The following is a 19,329-nucleotide window of genomic DNA, read 5'->3' on the forward strand; positions in this document are numbered from 1 at the left end:
ATGGTACTCTTTACCCTTGGAAATATGTCTCACGGAGGATCTCCTCGCGTTTTGGAAACGCTTAAAGACCGGGCTATTCGCCCTTTAAGGGATTTGAGCATGTAGAGTGGGTGCTTTTGATCCAGTGCCAAGATGCCCCTAAGGGGACGGTTGTTCGCTTTATAAATACTTTAAATAAATAAATAAAACCCCGACCCTTGCATCTTAGTCTGAAACCATGGGAGCGCTTTGAGTGGCAATATAAACAGTTCCCGCGCCAATGAGAACTTACTGGACTAGTGATTATCATGATGTTATCAGATACAGTGCATGTCGGTTAGAGAAGACGTTTTGCTGAGGTGTGCATTGTTGTTCTGTCTCAAAGCATGATGCGATGTTGGATTTGGGATATTGTGTGGTATGTCATGCTGGACCCATATAACATCCACCTTTTTACCAAGCATCCCCCTTCAAACAGATGCTAATGCTATAAAAAATTATGGAGACACACCAAGAAAAAGAAGAAATCTATTCGGCCACTTGAATTGGGCCCGTCAGTCAACCGGGGAGGGCATGTGCACTAACCTCAACAAACCAAATGGGCACTTTCGCACACTGAAAGCGGGAGGGAGGAGGAAGAGGGGGCACCCTCATGCCATCAGCGGGCAGACGCCAGACGGCGTGTCCCGCGAGGCAGCGGCCGCGCGTGTGCACTTATTGCAAGGCGGGAGCCATGGCCCGGCCCAGGCGGGAGTGCCCCCATAATGTAACAGGCATGCCTGATCCAACTGCATCGCCTCGAGGTGTGCACACGCCCTACTGCAGGAGTCCGCAACTGCCGCGATAGAGGCAACCCCTGCCTACAAGTCCACCGACCCCCAGGGCTCACCCTGCATCTGACAGCACAACATAGACGGGGGGAAGGGGGTGGTGTACAGTTCCAATAATGGCCGCCCGAAAAGCACGCGAGCACCAGCCCCTGGCGTGCCAGGGTCCAGCCTCGCACCGCAGCCCCCCCCCACCAAGCGCCCGTGGCGCGGCATGCCTGCGGTGCGGGGGGAGGGGGGGTGGTTCGCCATGATGCCTCGAGATGGCAGAGGCGTAGCGGGGGGGGGGGGCAGGGGGGGGGAGGAGTTGTTGACGATGGCCTCTAAATGATCGAAGCGCTGCTCGGGGGCCTCCCCACGGCACCGAAACCGGGTCCACCGGATGCCATGCATCCGTTCCGCCATATGCGCCACACCCCGGACCAAGAACCCACCAGTGGGCCACGTAATGAAAAAGAGGGGGGGGGAATGGCATTGTCATTTATATTGGCAATGTACCCCTAGACTGATGCCTCACTGGGCCCTGAAGGATTAAGTAGCACAAACGTGTGCTTAGCGTCACAAGACCATTTACTCTGGGAATATGGCGCCTGCTAATCTGTAACCGTCGCGAGCTCTCCTGCCTGGATGATGGATGAGCTTAGCTAGGAGCAGCGGTTTGCGCATTTCACTTACTGAAACGGGATGCCCGGTCTAAGGACTTCCTCATTTTGACGGCTTTTGGAGCCGTTCTGTCGATAGTTCACCCAGCAGCTCGATTTGCTTTCCTTGCCACATTTGGCCAGACGGCCTCGGTGCTGCGCGGAGAGCCGCCGCCGCTGGGACGCTGGGAGGTGTCTGGGCGGACGCAGCAGCACAGGTAGGTAGGAGCAGTCGCGCAGCAGCGAGTGTCGGGCTCCCACACAGGAGCATTGATGGAATAGGAATACCGTGTAGTATTCAGGGGACAGAAAAGAATCTACTGGGAAAAGCCAACACAGAAAATCTTGTGCCAGCATTCATCCTAAAGGTACAGAGGCTGGAAAATGCGAGAAGGAATCCAACGCCGCTGCTGATGCAGGAGTGCGCTGTAGGGAAGGGGCTAGAAATCCTAACAAAACCTCAGTGAAAATGGGGAACAAGACCAAGACGATCCTCACCGGCAGACGAGAAATAAAAAATGGCGGTAGCAAGCTTCCGAATTTTTCGGATTCGGGGGCGTGGTTTTGCTGTTTTGAGGGACAGACGACGTCACTGTCAAAAGAACAGCAAAACTTACGCCCCCGAATCCGAAAAAGACGGGGCTAAATCGGAGTGATGCATCTCTCCTCCAATGGCTGGCCTCCGTTTAGGAAGCCAGCCAATGGAGGAGAGACAGGGCAGGGAGGCGGGTTCTAAAGCGCTACTACAAAACATTAATTCTCCGACCCCAGACTGCGCAAGCGCAGCCTTTAGGTCCGAGACCTAAAAAAGAGCCAGCCGTTACCAGTGCAGAGTGTAATGTCAACACATGTACATTAATACTCTTATTCACTGTAGAAGATCATTTTACACAGAAGAAAAAACAAACTTCAGTTCAGTAATTTGTCACAAGTGTGGGGACTGTTGTAGTGTCACTCAAGGCACTCTACATGGTTTTAAACAAGGAACCAAGTTTGGGGGAATAAAGATCCTGTAATGCATAGCCAGTAGCTATCATCCCTCTTTCTTCAGCAGCACCAGGTCCTGGTCCTGAAGAGACTTCAAACTCCAGGGGTCGAAACGCGTCAACACCTCCATCCACTGTGCAGGAACGGGATGAAATTTACACAAGTTCACTCCTTGGATCTGAAAATATGCTAGCTGTACCCATTAAGGATCTTTATCTTGCTCCTTAGCCCCAGGCTCATGCCTTGTATCTAGATATGGCCGATTACTTGTTTAATCGCGTGCAACTCGTACAGAATGAGGTAGCCTGATTGATTTGCAACAGTCTCAAAAGAAGCTCGGCCTGCCTCAGTTTGCCGCACTGGCTTCCAGTGCAGAAAAGAACCACGTTTAAGTTACTTTGCTAAGTCCATAAGTAACCACATGATTCAGGGCCAGCCATATTGAGTGTAAGAGTGGCTTTTTGCAAACCTACAAAAGTGTTTCATTCTTCTTGTCAAGCCTTGATTTGTAGCAGACGAATTAAGGAAGCCAGAATAGGGGAAGGAGGGGGCTCCTTCAATCATCTAAGGGCACTCCATGGAACTCTACCCTTGGAAATTTGTCTCACGGAGGATCTCTTCGCGTTTCAGAAATGCTTAAAGACCGAACTATTCGCCCTTTAAGGGATTTGAGCATGTAGAGTGGGTGCTTTTGATGCAGTGCCAAGATGCCACTAAGGGGACGGTTGTTCGCTTTATAAATACTTTAAATAAGTAAATAAAACCCCGGCCCTTGCATCTTAGTCTGAAACCATGGGAGCGCTTTGAGTGGCAATATAAACAGTTCCCGTGCCAATGAGAACTTACTGGACTAGTGATTATATTTCATTCTGCTATAACATGATCTCCTGCGGTGAATACGAGGATTAATATAAATGCATTGAAATGACACTGAGCGCACCCTCTGCTCTGGTTTCACTTTATAATTGTCCGACAATCACACTGGCATATCATGTTAATCATTATATGGGAAGCCTCTCTTTAGGGGGCTTAACCTCTTGCATGCTTATGACGAGCCCAGCTCGTCATGAGGCACAGTGGAGCTGTGCTCATGACAAGCTGGGCTCATCATAACGGCCGCGGCACTCCCTTGCGCGGAAAATTCCACGCCTGTGCGGGCGTTCTACGGGAGTGGGCGGAGTCATGACAAGTCCAGCTCGTCATGAGCACAGCTCCACTTTGCCTCATGACGAGCCCAGCTCGTCATGAGCACCGTGGCCCCTCTCTCCCCGCAGTGCGGGCGAATTACCACCGCGGCGAAGGGGTTATGGGCCAGTGGAAAGGGAAAGGAGTGTGGATTGTGAGTAGTACTTAAAACACAGTATTTTGTAAAGCAACCATGTTTTAAGGCCTTCAAAACACAAACAAGAGTGTGTGTTTTTGTCTGAGTGAGTATTTAAAAATCCCAGGGTTACGTTTCGCGAGAGACCGACCAGGAGGCTGTTGCCGTTGGCACTCTTGCTTCTTACTAGAGTGTTGGAGATGGTCCGGGTGGATCCTTCAGGGGTTCAAGGTCTTGACACTGACATTGTTGGTTGTGCTGAAGAGGGACTGTTGTAGGTGATTGTGTCACTTGAACATCACAGCTGGTTCCTTGCTTCGAGAGATGATCTTCACGTGTCAAGGGACCCGGAAGGAATAGACCAGGGTGGTTGGGACAGAAGAATGGGGGAAGCGAATACATTCAGTTTTGCAGGAATTCTTCATAAGTGACTGAAGAACCATCCAGAGACAGATTGCTGATAGGCAGTCCAGTTTTGAGCTTGGATATGGGGAGTGGTGATGGGAAGCTGACTTTGAGATCAGGATATTGCTTCATCATCTTTCTAATCTTTTTGAGCGTACAGCCTCTGGAGACATTACGCCGCTTACGTTGAAGGCTGCGTTCCTGTGTGTGGTGATCTCAGTTAAGATGAGCCACGAGATGCCATGCTTTTCTAATTAACTGTACACGGCATGACATGGGAATTATGTACTTCTCCGAACTCGTCAATACTTTGAACCAAATGTTCCCTCAGATATTCACTTGAGCTGGAAACTCTTCATTACCACATTGTTTCCAGATTCTCCTCTGGATGCTCTGCCAAGGTCTTTCCTGGGTGAACAAAGGACTACAGGTTCTCCAGGATGTTTCTTATCACATGCAGTAGCCACAACCTGCTAAACGGGGTCCTGTATCCTGCGGTCGAGGGGTTCCCAACTCTGGGGGATATCTGTGCTCCGGTAAGAAGGGCCGCGGCAGCTTCAAGGTGTTGTATTTAAGAGCAGCCACTTGGGTGACTCTACTTGACTTCTGCAAGCACTGGATGGGTGTCTGCTCCACAGCAGATGCTCAGTTTGGCAATCTGTGCTCAAGAGCATTTGTAGCTCAGCCTCTGGGGAGGAGTGGAGCCCCACTGCACTCAAAGCAGGAGAAAGGAAAAATAAAATGATAACCCCATTATTATCATTTTATTTTTCACTACGGGGCTAGGTTAGGGTGAGGCGGGCTAGGGTCACAAGTGGGGGAGTGGTGGCACACTCTAAGTGTGCCTGTTTGGCCCGCCGTCTTGGGCCGGCCAAACAGTTCATGCGCACTTTGCATGTTGCCCACCAGGCTGCATTACAGCCTGGGTGCAGAACATGCACAGGCTCAAATTCCCCGTCTGGGCGCTGAACTACATTGCTCAGACCAATCACAATGCTGCATTGCAGCGTTGTGATTGGCTTAGCGGAGGGAGCCTGTGTGCTTCCTGCTATTGCTGAAACTGAGGGGAAGGCGGCTTGAGAAGGAACGAAGCTGAGGAGAGACGGCAGAAGGCAAGTGTTTTTTTAAACATTTTTGGTTACACAGCACCCCTTTCCATGCCTATGGGTTGCCTAACTACCTGCCCCACATTCTTCCTGGCCTCTTCCCCGATTTTTTTTTTTTATGTTTGAAAGCTTTATTAGAATAAAATCAGATATTACAATTAAGGTGACATCAGCAAAAAATTAGAAAAAGTTAAAGATTGGGATAAATTAAACATAGGCAGCCAATATCACAGTGAAAAAACCAAGCATTTGGAATTATTTTACGGGGGGAAGGAGGGGGAGGGGAGGGAGGTAAATAAAAGCATGGTAATAGGATAAGGAGTGAGTAAAATAGAGAATTCAATAAATGTAATCAAAAGAGTACAGTAAAATACATAATATTTAGCGATTTACTTGAAATAAGAACCTTTAGCGAAAAGGAAACAAGTATAAAGATAAAAAGAGAAATCACAATAGTGAAATTGAAATATCATAAACTGCAGGCAGAGTACATGTATTCAAGGGGGTTTGAAATTATCCGAGGAAACTGGAGAATATATCTTTTTGGCAGATTGATCTAAATATAAAGTGAGAGGTAACCAGTAAAGTTCAACATTTCGGGGGGGTTTACAGGAGGAGGCAAAGGCAACATCAAGTCTATGTGATTGACATACTAGATTCCACCAACAATTTAGAGACAAATTGTTCAAAGATTTCCAGTTAGATACAATGTGTTGTAATGCAAGGGCTAACATGAGGTCAAAAAGGCCTTGAGAGTGTGGAGGGAGATCCAGATCATCTGAAAGGCTACCTAGAAATACAGTGGTAGTGGAAAACTGGGGAGAGATGTTGAAAATACAGGAGAGGCGAGAAAATATCTGAGTCCAAAAAACGCGAACTGATGGGCAAAGGAAGAAAAGATGTGAAAGATCTGCATTGGGAGCGTTACAGGTCCAGCAAGTAGGGATAGAAGTGGAGTGAAAGCGAGATATAGAAAGAGGAGAAAGGTAGAGTCTGTGATAGAAGAAAAATAGGGATTGAGTGAGAGAGGCAGTGCGGGAAATCTTCAAAGATCTGGCCCATATTTTGTCCCAAAGAGAAGTTGACCATAAAGAGCCCAAATCTTCCTCCCAAGACAATTCTAACTTCGATTTAAGACGGTGTGGGTCAGGGGCTGAGAAGTGGCGATAAATAAGAGAAGCTTTAGGAACAGTATAGAGGACGGTAAGTAAAGAGGGAGGTGAGGCTGGCAGGTCTTCAGACGGAAGAGAATAATAGCGATCTAAAATGGTTTCCATAAGAATGAGGAATTTTTGTGCAAAAGAAGGAGGGCAGCGGAATTGAGACTGGAGTTGGGGAAACGAACAGGGGGATGAGCCATCAAACAGATGACGTACCCAGATGATACCTTTCGCTCTCCATGAGGGCCATGCGATAGGTCTGTTATTTATTAGTATGAGTGAATTATACCATATAGGTAATAGTAGGAAGGATTCCTGAGTGACCGGGGCAGAGGAGACTAAAGGTCGTAGAAGAGAAGAGGTATGTTTGAATAAAAGAGGATTAAGACATGGGGCTTTAGAAGTGAAGCGGATAACCTCTTGTAAAGAGTAAGGAAGCAATAACTCCTGTTCGACAGAGAGCCAGAGGGGAGAAAAAGGGGAGGTTTCCTGAGAGAGCCAGCGGGAAGCTTGTCGAAGTGAGAAAGACTTGTGGTAAAGTCGAAAGTCTGGGAAGTTGGTTCCACCATTGAGTTTAGATTTACGGAGGCGTAAGAGAGAAATACGAGCCTTTTTCTGTTTCCAGAGAAATTTGGACAAAACCGAATCAATGCGGCGGAAATAAGAAATAGGGATACGGATTGGAAGCATGGATAATAAATAAATCAAAATTGGGGCAATCATCATCCTGATGGAGTCAAGACGACCCCACCAGGAGAGAAACAGAGGATTCCAGGAAGCGAGTAATAATTCTATTCTAGAGATAACTGCATTCATGTTGAGTTGAATAGAAGAGGAAATAGAGTTAGAAAAAAGAACACCAAGATATTTAATTTTCTTAGAGTTCCAAGCAAAGCCTGTAGCCGTAAAGAAGTGGGGAAGGCAAAGTTTAGTTAACGGAAGAATTTCAGTTTTGTCAGAATTAATTTTATAACCTGAGACCAAAGAGAATTTTTCGAATTCACTTAATAAAGAGGGAACAGAGGTGACTCGGTCTGAAATAAATAAAAGAATATCGTCAGCATATGCAGATAATTTAAGATGATGAGCACCATAAGGGAATCCGGAAATGGAGGGATTGTTACGTATAGAGGTGAGGAAGGGTTCAAGTGCTAAAATAAATAAAAGAGGTGACAAAGGACAACCTTGACGGACTCCACGTTGAAGTGTGAATGGGGAAGTGAATTGACTATTGACGAGAACAGAGGCTTTGGGCGTAGAGTATATCAAAGAAATATAAGATATGAATTTAGGATTGAAGCCATGCCATTTTAAAGAAGCCATGAGAAAGGACCAGTCAACCCGATCAAAGGCCTTCTCAGCATCGACTGAGATGGCGGCAATGGGAATTGATAGTGAGGGGGCTTTACTTAACACATTAAGGAAGAGTCTGGAATTATCTGAAGTAAGGCGGCCTTTAACAAATCCACATTGTTCTTTCCCTATGAGATGTGGTAAGAGCGGGTCAAGGCGGAGAGCTAATAATTTTGCAAAAATCTTATAATCCACATTGACTAAAGATATAGGGCGATAATTTTTACAAAACTTAGGGTCTCTACCGTCTTTAGGAATAAGGCATATGGTAGCGTCCTGAAATGAGCCTTGGGCCGATCCAGTAGAACAAAAAGATTGAAAAAGAGATAGAAGTTTAGGTAAAAGGAGATCCGAAAAATGTAAGTAAAATTCAACTGGAAAGCCGTCAGGTCCTGGAGTCTTGCCTTTAGTGAGGGAGGATAAAGCAGTGGACAACTCAGAGATGGTGAGGTCAGTATCAACGGTCGAAAAATCAAGATGGGAGGTATCTGGTGTAGGTAGGTTGTCAAAATAGGATTGAATAAGGTCTGGGGTGGGAGGGTTCTCAGGCGTATATAAAGATTCATAAAAAGAATGAAATTGTTCCAGGATTTCTGCATTTGTATGTAAAAGAACATTAGAGGGGGAATAGATAGAATCTATGTGAGTTCGTTCCTTACGCGATTTGAGGTAGTTAGCTAATAGTTTGCCAGATTTATTTCGGCCTCCATAGAATCGTGCGCTGCTCCTGAGGAGAAAAGAGGAGGCTGAGTCTGTAGTAAGCTTGTTAAAAGTGATCTTAGCTTTAAGAAGTTCAGGAGACATATGATTATTAGAGGAGGTATAGAATTGATGTTCCAGCGATTTAATGTGGGCAAGGGTAACTTTACGTTTTTGAAGGAATTTTTTCTTCTTCTTAGAGACAAAATCAATAATAAAACCTCGGGCTGTGGCCTTGAAGGAATCCCAAAGAATATGAGGAGGGGTATCAGGTGTAGAGTTGAGTTGAAAAAATTCAGAAGCGAAAGAGCGAAAAGAGGAGGAGAAGAGAGGATCAGTAAGAAGAGAAGGGTTGAAACGCCAACGAGAGGATTTAGGAGTAGGTGGAAGAAGGTCAAAGACAGTAATAATAGGAGCATGGTCAGAGATAACAATAGGTTCAATAGAAGAGGAGATAAGGTGTTGAGAAAGAGATGAAGATAGAAAAATGTAGTCTAAACGAGAGAAAGAAGCATGAGGAGGAGAGAAGAAGGAGAAATCCATAACGTCTGGGTGAGTGAGTCTCCATGAATCCACAAGATGTGTCTGAGTGATAGTGTCAAGGAATTGCTTATGTGGTTTGTGAGGGGAAAAACGAACAGAAGATTTACGGTCTAAAAAGGGGTCAATGATCTGGTTACAATCTCCACCTAGTAGGAAAGAATCATCTTTATATTGAATACATTTCGCTGTAATGGAGGGCCAAAAGGAGGAGTCAAAACCTGTGGGTCCGTACACATTGAATACAGTAATTGGGATAGCATTACTGAGTAGTTTAGCCAAGATCCAACGCCCCTCATCATCTTTTTCTTCTAACAATACTTTACACTGGAGGCGTTTATGAATCAAGATAGCCACCCCATTCTTTTTTTGAGAAGCAGGAGAAAATAAAACAGTGCCAACCCATAATCGCTTTAGTTTTAAGGATTCAATATCTGAGAGATGGGTTTCTTGAATAAGAACAATATCTGGATTGGAAGAAGATAAATGTGAAAGTACTCTTTGCCTTTTGATAGGGTGATTAAATCCTTTCACATTCCATGAAACAACTTTGAAGGTGAAAGAGCAGTAAATTGATCAAAATTGAAGAATGCAACAACATACTGTACAATAAGTAATTCAAACTGTAGACAAATAAGAACCATATAGATCACCAAAAAGGTAGAAGGAAGGATAGATAGAAGATGAAAAAGAAAAGGAAAAATAAAGGGAGAAAGGGAGAAGGATAGGAAAAGGGAGAAAAGAGCAGCAAAGGAAGGAAAAGGAAGAAAAGAGAGAAGGCATAGAAGACAGTACAAATCCAAAAGGATGACTGTATTGAACATACCTGGAGGGGGAAGTACACAAAGGGGAAGGTGGGGAGGTGGTAATGCGCTACAAGACGGACGAACCAGGGTCGGGAGCAGGACCACGCCAAGACCGGACAAAAGGAATACAGGACGGGACAAAGTGGTGAAGGAAGCGTCCGACAAATATCCATCTGGGAAAAAAGAAAAATTATTGACAGACATACGAAACATGTAACTTAAACGTAGAGCTAGAAATACAGAGAGGAAGAATAAATAAATGTAAGAGATGCAAGAGAAAGACAATCAAAGAGGATATAGGGGAAAAAAGGATGTTAAGGATAAAGTAAGGAATGCGGAAAGGAGCACGTAATCAGAGAAAGATTATTAGAGAACAAGACATGAATACAACAAAAGTCAAAGCTCAGCCACTGGTCGAAGCAGAGGAGGAGGCATCCATTCCTTCTTCATTTTGTAAGAGGAGAAAGTTCCGTAGTTCTCCAGGTTCCTGAAATGACCAAGTCTTGTTCCGATAGGTGACTCTGAGAGTACAAGGGTGAAATAGGCCATATCTTGCTCCCATAGAACGTAGAGAAGGACGCATAGCCAGAAATTCTTTACGTCTGGAGGCAGTAACATTAGATACATCTTGGGATAAGTAGACTCGTTGACCTTGCCAAGACACTTGTTTTTTGTTCCTTGCTGCTGAAAGAATCAAAAGAAGATCTGTGTACTTCAAAAATAGGATGATTACTCCACGAGGCTTGGAAGAAGAGTCAGTTCTCGCACCCAATCTATGGGCCCTCTGTATACTGATGGTTGTAGAAGGGGGCAAGTCCAAGAGTTTCGGTAAGAAGGTGGTAAAGAAAGTCACTGGATTGTCACCCTCAAGATTTTCCGGCAAATTGTAAATACGGAGGTTGTTCCTCCTATTGCGATTTTCCAAATCTTCTGTATGCTTTTGCAGGGAAAGGACAGTCTTCTCCAACGCCCCAATACGTTGCGTGTTGGATTGAAGTTCAGGAATATGGAGCTCAACAGTAGAAATACGGGCATCCATGGATTCCCATTTGTCTTTCAAAAGCTGCATATCTGTACTCGTCTTCTCAATAAAGGGACGCATTGCTCGTAGTTCCTCCAAAATCTGATCAATAGGCGAGGCAGGGGGGCTATCCTCTGGTGTAGGAGAATTTTGTTTGAGGCGCTTGCCTGGTGTAGCCGGTGAAGAGGGCTTACCAACAGATGAGTGAGCCGAGGATGACTTCTGAGTCGCCATTTTGACAGAGGGATTCGACTTAGGTGCACCAGATGGAGAGCCCACCAGAGTTTTCATAGAGGGTGTAAAAACAAATTGAGGCTTACATAACCAATAACGTACCTCAGACAGGTAAAGTCACGTTTGAGCAGTCACTTGCACATGTAGTGATTATGTGAATAGATGTAAAGTATTCATCAGATGGACAAAGGACGAGAAGGTATACTGTAGTCCTCTCGCGCTGAGGTAAAAATGAGTTGCAGCGTAAGATGAACCGTTCCGCTAATGGCGCAGGCGCGCTGGTTTGTTGATTCGCGCTTTAGATGAGGGGGCGCTTATCCATGATGAAGTAAGTGGCACAGCGCAGTGTGAAGAACGGTTATAATAAGGCGCGCTAATGACAAGCGCCCGTAACTGAGATATCCAATTTAGTAATGATGATGGGGTCAGTGTTCATGAGACAGTCACCACAGGGAAGTGCACAACATGAATAGGAGACATGTGGCGAGTCGCAGTGCCGTCACAGAGAGCAGAGGAGGACATAAGGTGGCAGTTCGCAGATGAGAGATGTAAACAGCATGGAAGCGTGAGGAGATGAACTTGGATCGCGGTGCGCAGTCAGTCGCGGTGATTTGAAAATGGCGGACACTTGACAGGAGAGGGATAGCGGTTTTAAGTGGAATAGGGGCATAAAGAAATAAAATGCGCCCAAACGCTCCCCTTTTAAGACGAACTCGTGTAAGTGGCCGTTGGTGTGAGGCCGGTAATTAGAGGCGCTAAAGAAGAGCCAGTCTGTAACCGAGTCGCCGGCACTGAGGCAGATCACAAAATGGCGGATTCCGGTGACTGGAGAGTTAAACAGGCTAAAATTCCATCAAAGTCACGGAATATGAGCAGGGAAAAACACACCTCATGTTGGCGGTATGCTCCGGTTTCCAAATCCGGTGTTTTGGGCGAAGTCCGGCTTCCTTCACATCGGTAAAAGCAGAAGAGGCTGTCCCGGCGCGACGGAGCTCCTCACCTAGCCGTCCATCTCGCACGGCGTCCAAGCCACGCCCCCCTCTTCCCCGATTTTTGAAAGTTGATGTGTCTAATCTTACCAGGAGTCTAAATAAAGGTGGTATAGGGATAGTTTACTCTTCATAGTGAGTCTCACTACAGCCCACCTAAGTCCAGATGTCCCATCCAGCAGACCCTCTCTTTTTCTACCTTGTGGTGTGGCTGGAGAGCGAAAAAGAGATAATTAGGAGCACTCGGCTGCTTGTGGCCAAAAAGGGGGCATGAATATACTCTGGCACCTACATTTCTTCTCACTTAAGTCTGTGCAACGTGCTCTGATCCCATTCTGCATTCCTAAAGAACACTCTTGTCTCTGTGTGGTAGGGGCTGCAGGACATGGGCTAGGAAGGTTCTACAGTGGGTATCCTGGTCTGTACAGAGGTTGTAGGCGCTGCAATACTAGGACTAGGAGAGCCCTGTAGTATCCTCGTCTGGACAATGGTGGTAGCGGCTGCGATGCATGGGGTGGGAGAGCTCTACACGGAGTATCCCTGTCTGTACAAAGGTGGTAGGGGCTGCGGAACTTGGAGCTAAGAGATTCTCTGTAGTGAGTTTCCTTGTCTCTATAGAGATGGTTGGGGCTGTAGTACTAAGGGAAGAGGAGCTGCCACAGTGAACACCTGCCGTAAAGGTGGTTTGGATTGCAGGACTGAGTGTTGGAAAGCACTACAGTGAGTCTGTCCTACTAGGGCTTCTGTTGTTTTGGCTAGCTAGACCACTGTCCTGGCATACGTGTACATTACATTTTCCTTCTTTCTTACAGGAGAAGATCAGGACAATGTTTGAGAACCTGATGGTGGTCGATCACCCCAACGTGGTGAAGTTTCACAAGTACTGGCTGGACGTGCGAGAATCTTCTGCCCGGGTGAGGGTTCCAAGCACATATCCCGAGCAGGAGATTTCCAATATAGCTCCTTAATATTTGCTCTTCATGAGTGTACAATTGTGCAGTGGAGTGTATTCCAACTAATAGAATTATACGGCTAGTATGTTGATGATTCGCCCATGTATGGAAGGATGCTGAGGGGACATTGGGCACAAGATCATCAAGAGGGTGGAGGGGCCAAGCGAACAAGCAGCAAGAGTTTGGTACAATGCCCACGGTAGTATTTGGGACTTGCTGTTAGTTACTTCCAGTTTGCTAAAGAGGATCTGTACTCATCTGTCTTGTAGGTGGTTTTCATAACCGAGTATGTCTCTTCTGGCAGTCTGAAGCAGTTCCTGAAGAAGACCAAGAAAAACCATAAAACAATGAACTCGCGGGTATGTACATCTATGTGCCTTCTGGCTAGAGAGAGCCCCTTTCAAGCTGGATCGCTTGAACTTTATAATGTAGTCTAGATTGAAGATGTACTTCATGCCAGAAAAAAGAAACAAGCTTTGGCATAGGCAATAGGTTTCGCCTGTACAAGAGCCAATGTGTATTAGCCATGTTGTACACCAGCGTGGCTGCTGTTCAGCATGGCTAAAAGGTAGTGGCTTAGAGGAAACTGACATGGTGTGAATTGAGTAGAGTGGAGTGGATTAGATTATAGTCCGGTGGATTGCCATAGAATGTAGAGGAGTATAGTGGAGTGTCATAGAGTGTATTGGCATAGAGTGGCATGGGGTAGAGTGGAGTGGAATGGCATAGAGTATCGTTAAGGGGCATCAAGTAGAGTGTCTTAAAGTGGATAGGCGTAGTATGGAGTGGATTACAGTATTGTAGCGTAGAGTGGCAAAGAGTGGTGTGGAGTAGATTAGAGTGGGGTGGGGTAGAGTGGAGTAAAGTGGCTTGGAGTGCCGTAGAGGGAGTTGAGTGGAGTAGTCCGTCGTAGAGTGGAGTAGATTGTTTTGGAGTGGAGTAGATTGTCGTGGAGTGGTATAGAGTGGAGTAATGCCATAGAATAGTGTGGAGTAGGTTGAAGTAGCATAGAGTGTATTAAAGTGTCAGAGAGTGGAGGGTTGTGGAGTGTCGCTCCTACCCACTTCATGCACCACCTTCAGAGGTCTCCACTTACATTGCTGCGCCACCTGTGAGTTTGGTTCTTCTTGTGCAAGAGCTGGTGGTGGCTAAACACCTGACTAGGCACAAGGAGTGTGACAATCTTGTGGCAGTGTTTGTAGCAAACTGCTCTAGGGAAATAGGCTGTTGTGCTAGAATACATTTCACATGCCCTGCTGTTCCATTCCTGCAGGCTTGGAAGCGCTGGTGCACGCAGATCCTGTCAGCCCTCAGGTAAGATTGAAGACGCACACGAATGAATCAATGAGTGAATGACGAGACTTGTAAAGCGAAGAACTTCAAACTGACTTGCCCATAGGAATGGTGGCATCTGGTTGAGGGAAGCCGCAGGTTCTAAGTATTAGCCGAATGTGAGTTGTTAGAGAAAAGGAAACGAAGCCTCACGGGGAGCTATTAAAAGCTTGTATGATGCCTTCTGGGTTCATTCAAGTATGAGCCCAAGCATAAAGAAAGTTCCAAGGCTCAGTGCTCCCTGCATATCAAGGCCCTGCCACACAAACTTTCAAGGCCCTGTGTTACAAGCGCTTGTCCCTGCTTTAGAAGATCCTGCAATGCATACATTACAGTGTCTTGTAGCCCCTACAATATTTGGCAAAGCAATTTCTGCATTAAAAAGCACATCGCTCGCTTTATAAGAGAAAGATGCATCACAAGGCCCTGCTACCCCTCCAATGCACAACTTTGTGAACTTTGCATCACACGATCCTGTTATCACTGCCAAACTTGCACTGCATTACAAGAGCCCACAGTCCTTTCATTTCAAGATCCTGTGACCCTTGAGTAACAAGAACCTGCAGCCCCAGCACCACAGTGCCCTGACGTCTGCATCGCTTGCTACTACTGCAAAATCAGCAAGGCAGATAACCTTAACCATCACCAGGCGTTGCCATAAAACCAGAGAAGGGCCCTGCATCACTGGTGACCCAAGCCCCACTAAAGCTTCGGACAAACCTGAGTTAAGGTTGGACATGACGGAACATGCAGAGCCTAATACCACCGCGGAGAGTTATAGGAGGTCCAGAGATAACCAGTGGTCTCAGCACCAACGCAAAGACGGATACATTGAACCTCCAGTAAAGTGCCATTGCTTACAAGGTGGAAGACCTAATTGTGGGAAGGTAAAAGTTAGAGAACGCAGAATGCATGGGACTTCTGCATCCCAGAATTATTGCCAACCTAAGGTATTGAAATGAGTGTGCGAAATAACCTCACAGCAATTACCACAGCGAGTTGTAACATTGACCCACCTTATTGTGCTGGTCCACTTCCACTTATGACAAAAATAAGTTTATTGCACCATTTTGATATCAGAAATACTGATGTTAATGTCGATATGAAAAGAATAGACCATTCACACCAACAGTCACCCTAAAAATGCTGGAACATGTTGATGGTACATTGACCAAGTCCTGGAAATAATGTTGCATCGTTTTCCAAGGATACAGAAATGTTTATTGTCTCGCTACTCTAGTAGACCAATAATAAGTACTGCTGACGTCTGTGTAGTAGAAATGTTGCTGCTTCAAATATGAGCTAGAAAGAGTAAGTCTATCATAGGTGTAGGATAGCTCAATCCCTGGCAGTTTTCCAATATTATCACATAAGATACATTTACAGACAAAGACTCTAACGAGAACTCATTTCCATGGTCAGCGGATATCCGCTGACCATGGATAGCCGCTGTCAGCAGCTATCCATGGTCTAAAATGACAAAATTTTAGTAGAAAATTGTTTTCTTTCTCTTACATTTTTGCCTAATAATGCTCATAATTAAAATAGGTGATCTATATCTTTAAAGGTTTATAAAAAGCTTTCTTGTTATTTGTTGGAGTCCTCCTAAAGCGTGGGAAATCTTTTTTTAAGTATCCATGCGCTCTACAAATCACGTAAATAAGCGAATCTACATTGGATGCCCCTGACCTAGAGTCTCTGCCTGGTGAACTGAAGTTCTGGTGGTAATTGTAACTGTACAGAAGTGGGTATGCTTGAATAGAACACAAACTTCTTATGGTAAATTTGGTACTATAAAGGTAGACTGGCTGAAAATGGTTGTATGGAGATGCCATGGGGACAGATATGTATATTAATTTGTTTGAAGTGAATTTCCTCCTTCAATACCTATTTCAAATTCCCTGCAGACTAACCCATTCTGTTTTCCTCCAGGTGATGGTGGGTCTTTCTTCACCCCCTCTATCCTCTCAGCCTTCCTCTCACCCTCCCAATAATAACTCTGTTTCTTTCCTGGCAAAGGACACCTTGCGTCCGTCACCCACGCCCAGCGGACGTCCAATAACATGTTGCGTTTCTCTCCTGCCTTTGCAAAGCTTCCTGCACTCCTGCGACCCTCCCATCATCCATGGTAACCTGACCAGCGACACCATCTTCATCCAGCACAACGGGCTGATAAAGATTGGATCAGGTACCGTTGCATGTTGTGCATGTCTGCTGGGCTTGGGGAATCGGGCACCTAAGAGCGGTCTTCAAAAGCGGAGATGTTCCAGTTTAGAGCGACACAGGTTAACTTGTGCACGCAACCTTCCGAGCGAGTGATAGATAATATTGTTGGCCATTGACTGGACCATCTTTTATCGACATTGAGGGTCTCAACGATGATCTTCAAGATCTAATATCCACATGTGATACATTTAATTAGGAATAATTAGCATAGTCGTGGTTATCCTGAAAATCTGAACCTAGGAGTTTTGGAAGGCTAGAAGCTAAGTATGTTCAAAAAAACATATATACCATCTGTAGGGGATCCGGTATAAGTTTTGTAACTCTTCTTTCAATTTAGTTTAAATTATGCCCTCATCGAATGGACTTTGTCTAAGATATTCCTCCCCCAGACTTTTTTCCCCGTTTAGATGCCCAGTAAACATGCGGCAGGAAGCCAAGGACTTGGCTTGGTGAGACCATATATTACAACCTTGAGTTTACACCCTCAGAGCAGCAGTGTGCATGGCGGACACTGGGAGGTCAAATTTACTATTTTAACTCTAGGCATAGAATATTTGAATGATCCAGGAGCCTTATTTACTTTTCTAACTCCAGCCCTGAAATATTTTGGGTAGCCCTGAAATATTTTGGGGATGGAGAGCGTCGTCCAATGCAAACCGCTATGAATACCTCACAAGAATGGTCCACTCAGGCGTGGGCCATCTTACTTTACTGCCTATACCAATAACTAGACCCCACACAAATTTAGATAGGAGGATGTCACCTCCATTTAAAAGACACTTTGGATGCCATCTTTGATGTTTTACACTACTTTAGATGAAGAGACTGCAGGAAAAATCCCCACAAAAACTACTTCTACAAATTTGCTCTTGCTAAATTACCTGACCAATGACAGACACCATCTTCATCCTGCACAACGGAATGGATCTGGGACCCGCACACTACCATCCCATGCTTTGCCTGCCTTCTGGGCTAGGGGAATGGGGCACTTGTGCATGCAACTCCATCAGCCGATACCACATAATATTGTGCACCAATGTCTTGACCATCTTTGTTGAGCAGTGGTCTCAACGTTGATCTTTAAGGGAGGATCCTAGGTAGTTTTTTATAATATCCACATAAAATACATTTAAAAAGGAATCATTTACATAGTTGCTGGTTATGCTGAAATTGTGGTATAGCTTTGTTCCTGTTGGCGACTGCTCTCTCCTGTCGTCCCTGCTCCCACCCCCACATGGTCCTTTCATTTTGCTCCATTCATGAGATGCTACATACTGAAAGGATGCCTTTAACCGGCTGAAGCTTCTACAGTGTGCAGGAGGTGGCCTCTCGATTTAGGGCCTCCTGCCCTTGGGCTGCATTGGAGTTGGCCATCCTGTTTGAAGCCAGTGCCTCTAAGCCTGCAGTAGAGGTGGCCTCCTCTTTTGGGACTGAAGTAGGGGTGTTGTGCTACCTCCTCCAAGGCAGGGAGACCGGGATACAGGATGAAGTAGCCAGGTGTGCTTTAGCAGTGCCGTGTCAACGTGTGTCATGGACCCTACTGAAAGGAAGGAAATGGCTTAACTGGCTGCTGTTTGAAATGCGAAATAAAGCAATATCCTGGGTTCCGCACTCCCCTCAAGCCTCTGAACCCCAGTGCCACTACACCTGCTGCACCAGTGGGGGCTATGCCCCTGCACATTCGTGTGGAAGATAAGCTGCTCTTTGCAGCCGAAGGTGTAGAATAACCTACCGCCACAGTTGTCTCTTCAGTACTTCGTTATCGAGAAGAGTACCCTCCAGTGATGGTCCTGGGACCCATTGTGGTCAGTGGGGTGACAACTGCAGCACGCGTTTATGATAGTTGTCGTCATGTCCATGGACGATTCTGCCCACCCCAGGCTAGGATGCTGAGAAAGTGAGGACTCCTCTTCAGTTAGAGCTTGAGCTTGAATGCTGTTACCCATGAAGCGTTAGCAGATCATTGCTGGACAGTAAGAGGAAGCCGGCAGGAATGAACAGAAAGAGATCTAGTTGTAAGTAGCAGTTCTATGCTTGGACTCGAGTGGAGGCGGAAGGATACACTCAAGCAGCCAAATGCATTAGGTGAGAGATAAATACTGAACTGGGATGAGCCAATATGTGATTGTCTCAAGCCAGTGACTTAAAGAAGCTTGTCGAAGACAGCCAATAGCTGAAAGGGGCGGACCCAAAACACACTCTATACATACTGTTGGCAGTAGTTCACAGCGTCGTTGTAAAAATGGAAACCTTAAAAGAATTAGCAAAAGCATGGTGCATTACTTCAAATCGAAAAATCCAGCGTACTTCCATATTTGGTAGCAGTGCCTGTCGTTTTGTAGGTTTGTAATAGTGAGACACGCCACGAACACCTTGATAGCTGCGTCTCGAGCAGGAGTCGCCGTCTTTCGAATATTCTGTTGCGTGTGAAATCCGGTTGTTTGTTTTGTTTACATATATTATAATTGACAGCATTGTGGTAGCGTTATTTTTGCAAAGATTCTGGAGTCATTTTGCCAAGTGCCTGTGATGGGGTTCGAACCGCGGTCTGCGGCCTCCTTGCCTACAGTGCAGCCTCGGGTTATCCACCACCGCTGATAAATGTTCCCCTGCCTGGTCTTGAACCTTCAACCTCCCCAACAAGGCCGGTATCCTGACATCACTGTGTTGTGTTTATTATACGTGTGTCCCTCATAGGACACCATACCTGGTGTGCTCGCTAGTGTCCCTGAGAGGACACCGTTCCAGCA

The 19,329-nt window shown here is 45.9% G+C and overlaps 1 protein-coding gene across 2 annotated transcripts in view; it reads left to right on the forward strand.

The window, feature by feature from the left end:
- Window positions 1-19,329, forward strand: part of NRBP2 (nuclear receptor binding protein 2) — a 383,035-nt gene that overhangs the window by 228,528 nt on the left and 135,178 nt on the right. For both annotated transcript variants that reach the window (XM_078686579.1, XM_078686580.1), the window contains exons 3-6: window positions 12,881-12,982; window positions 13,291-13,380; window positions 14,295-14,335; window positions 16,447-16,541. In XM_078686579.1, coding sequence (XP_078542705.1) covers window positions 12,881-12,982; window positions 13,291-13,380; window positions 14,295-14,335; window positions 16,447-16,541 — 328 coding nt within the window. The remainder of the gene's footprint in view (window positions 1-12,880; window positions 12,983-13,290; window positions 13,381-14,294; window positions 14,336-16,446; window positions 16,542-19,329) is intronic.

The sequence above is a fragment of the Lissotriton helveticus genome, chromosome 4_1 (genome assembly GCF_964261635.1).
Source record: "Lissotriton helveticus chromosome 4_1, aLisHel1.1, whole genome shotgun sequence".
NCBI classification, from domain to species: Eukaryota; Metazoa; Chordata; class Amphibia; order Caudata; family Salamandridae; genus Lissotriton; species Lissotriton helveticus.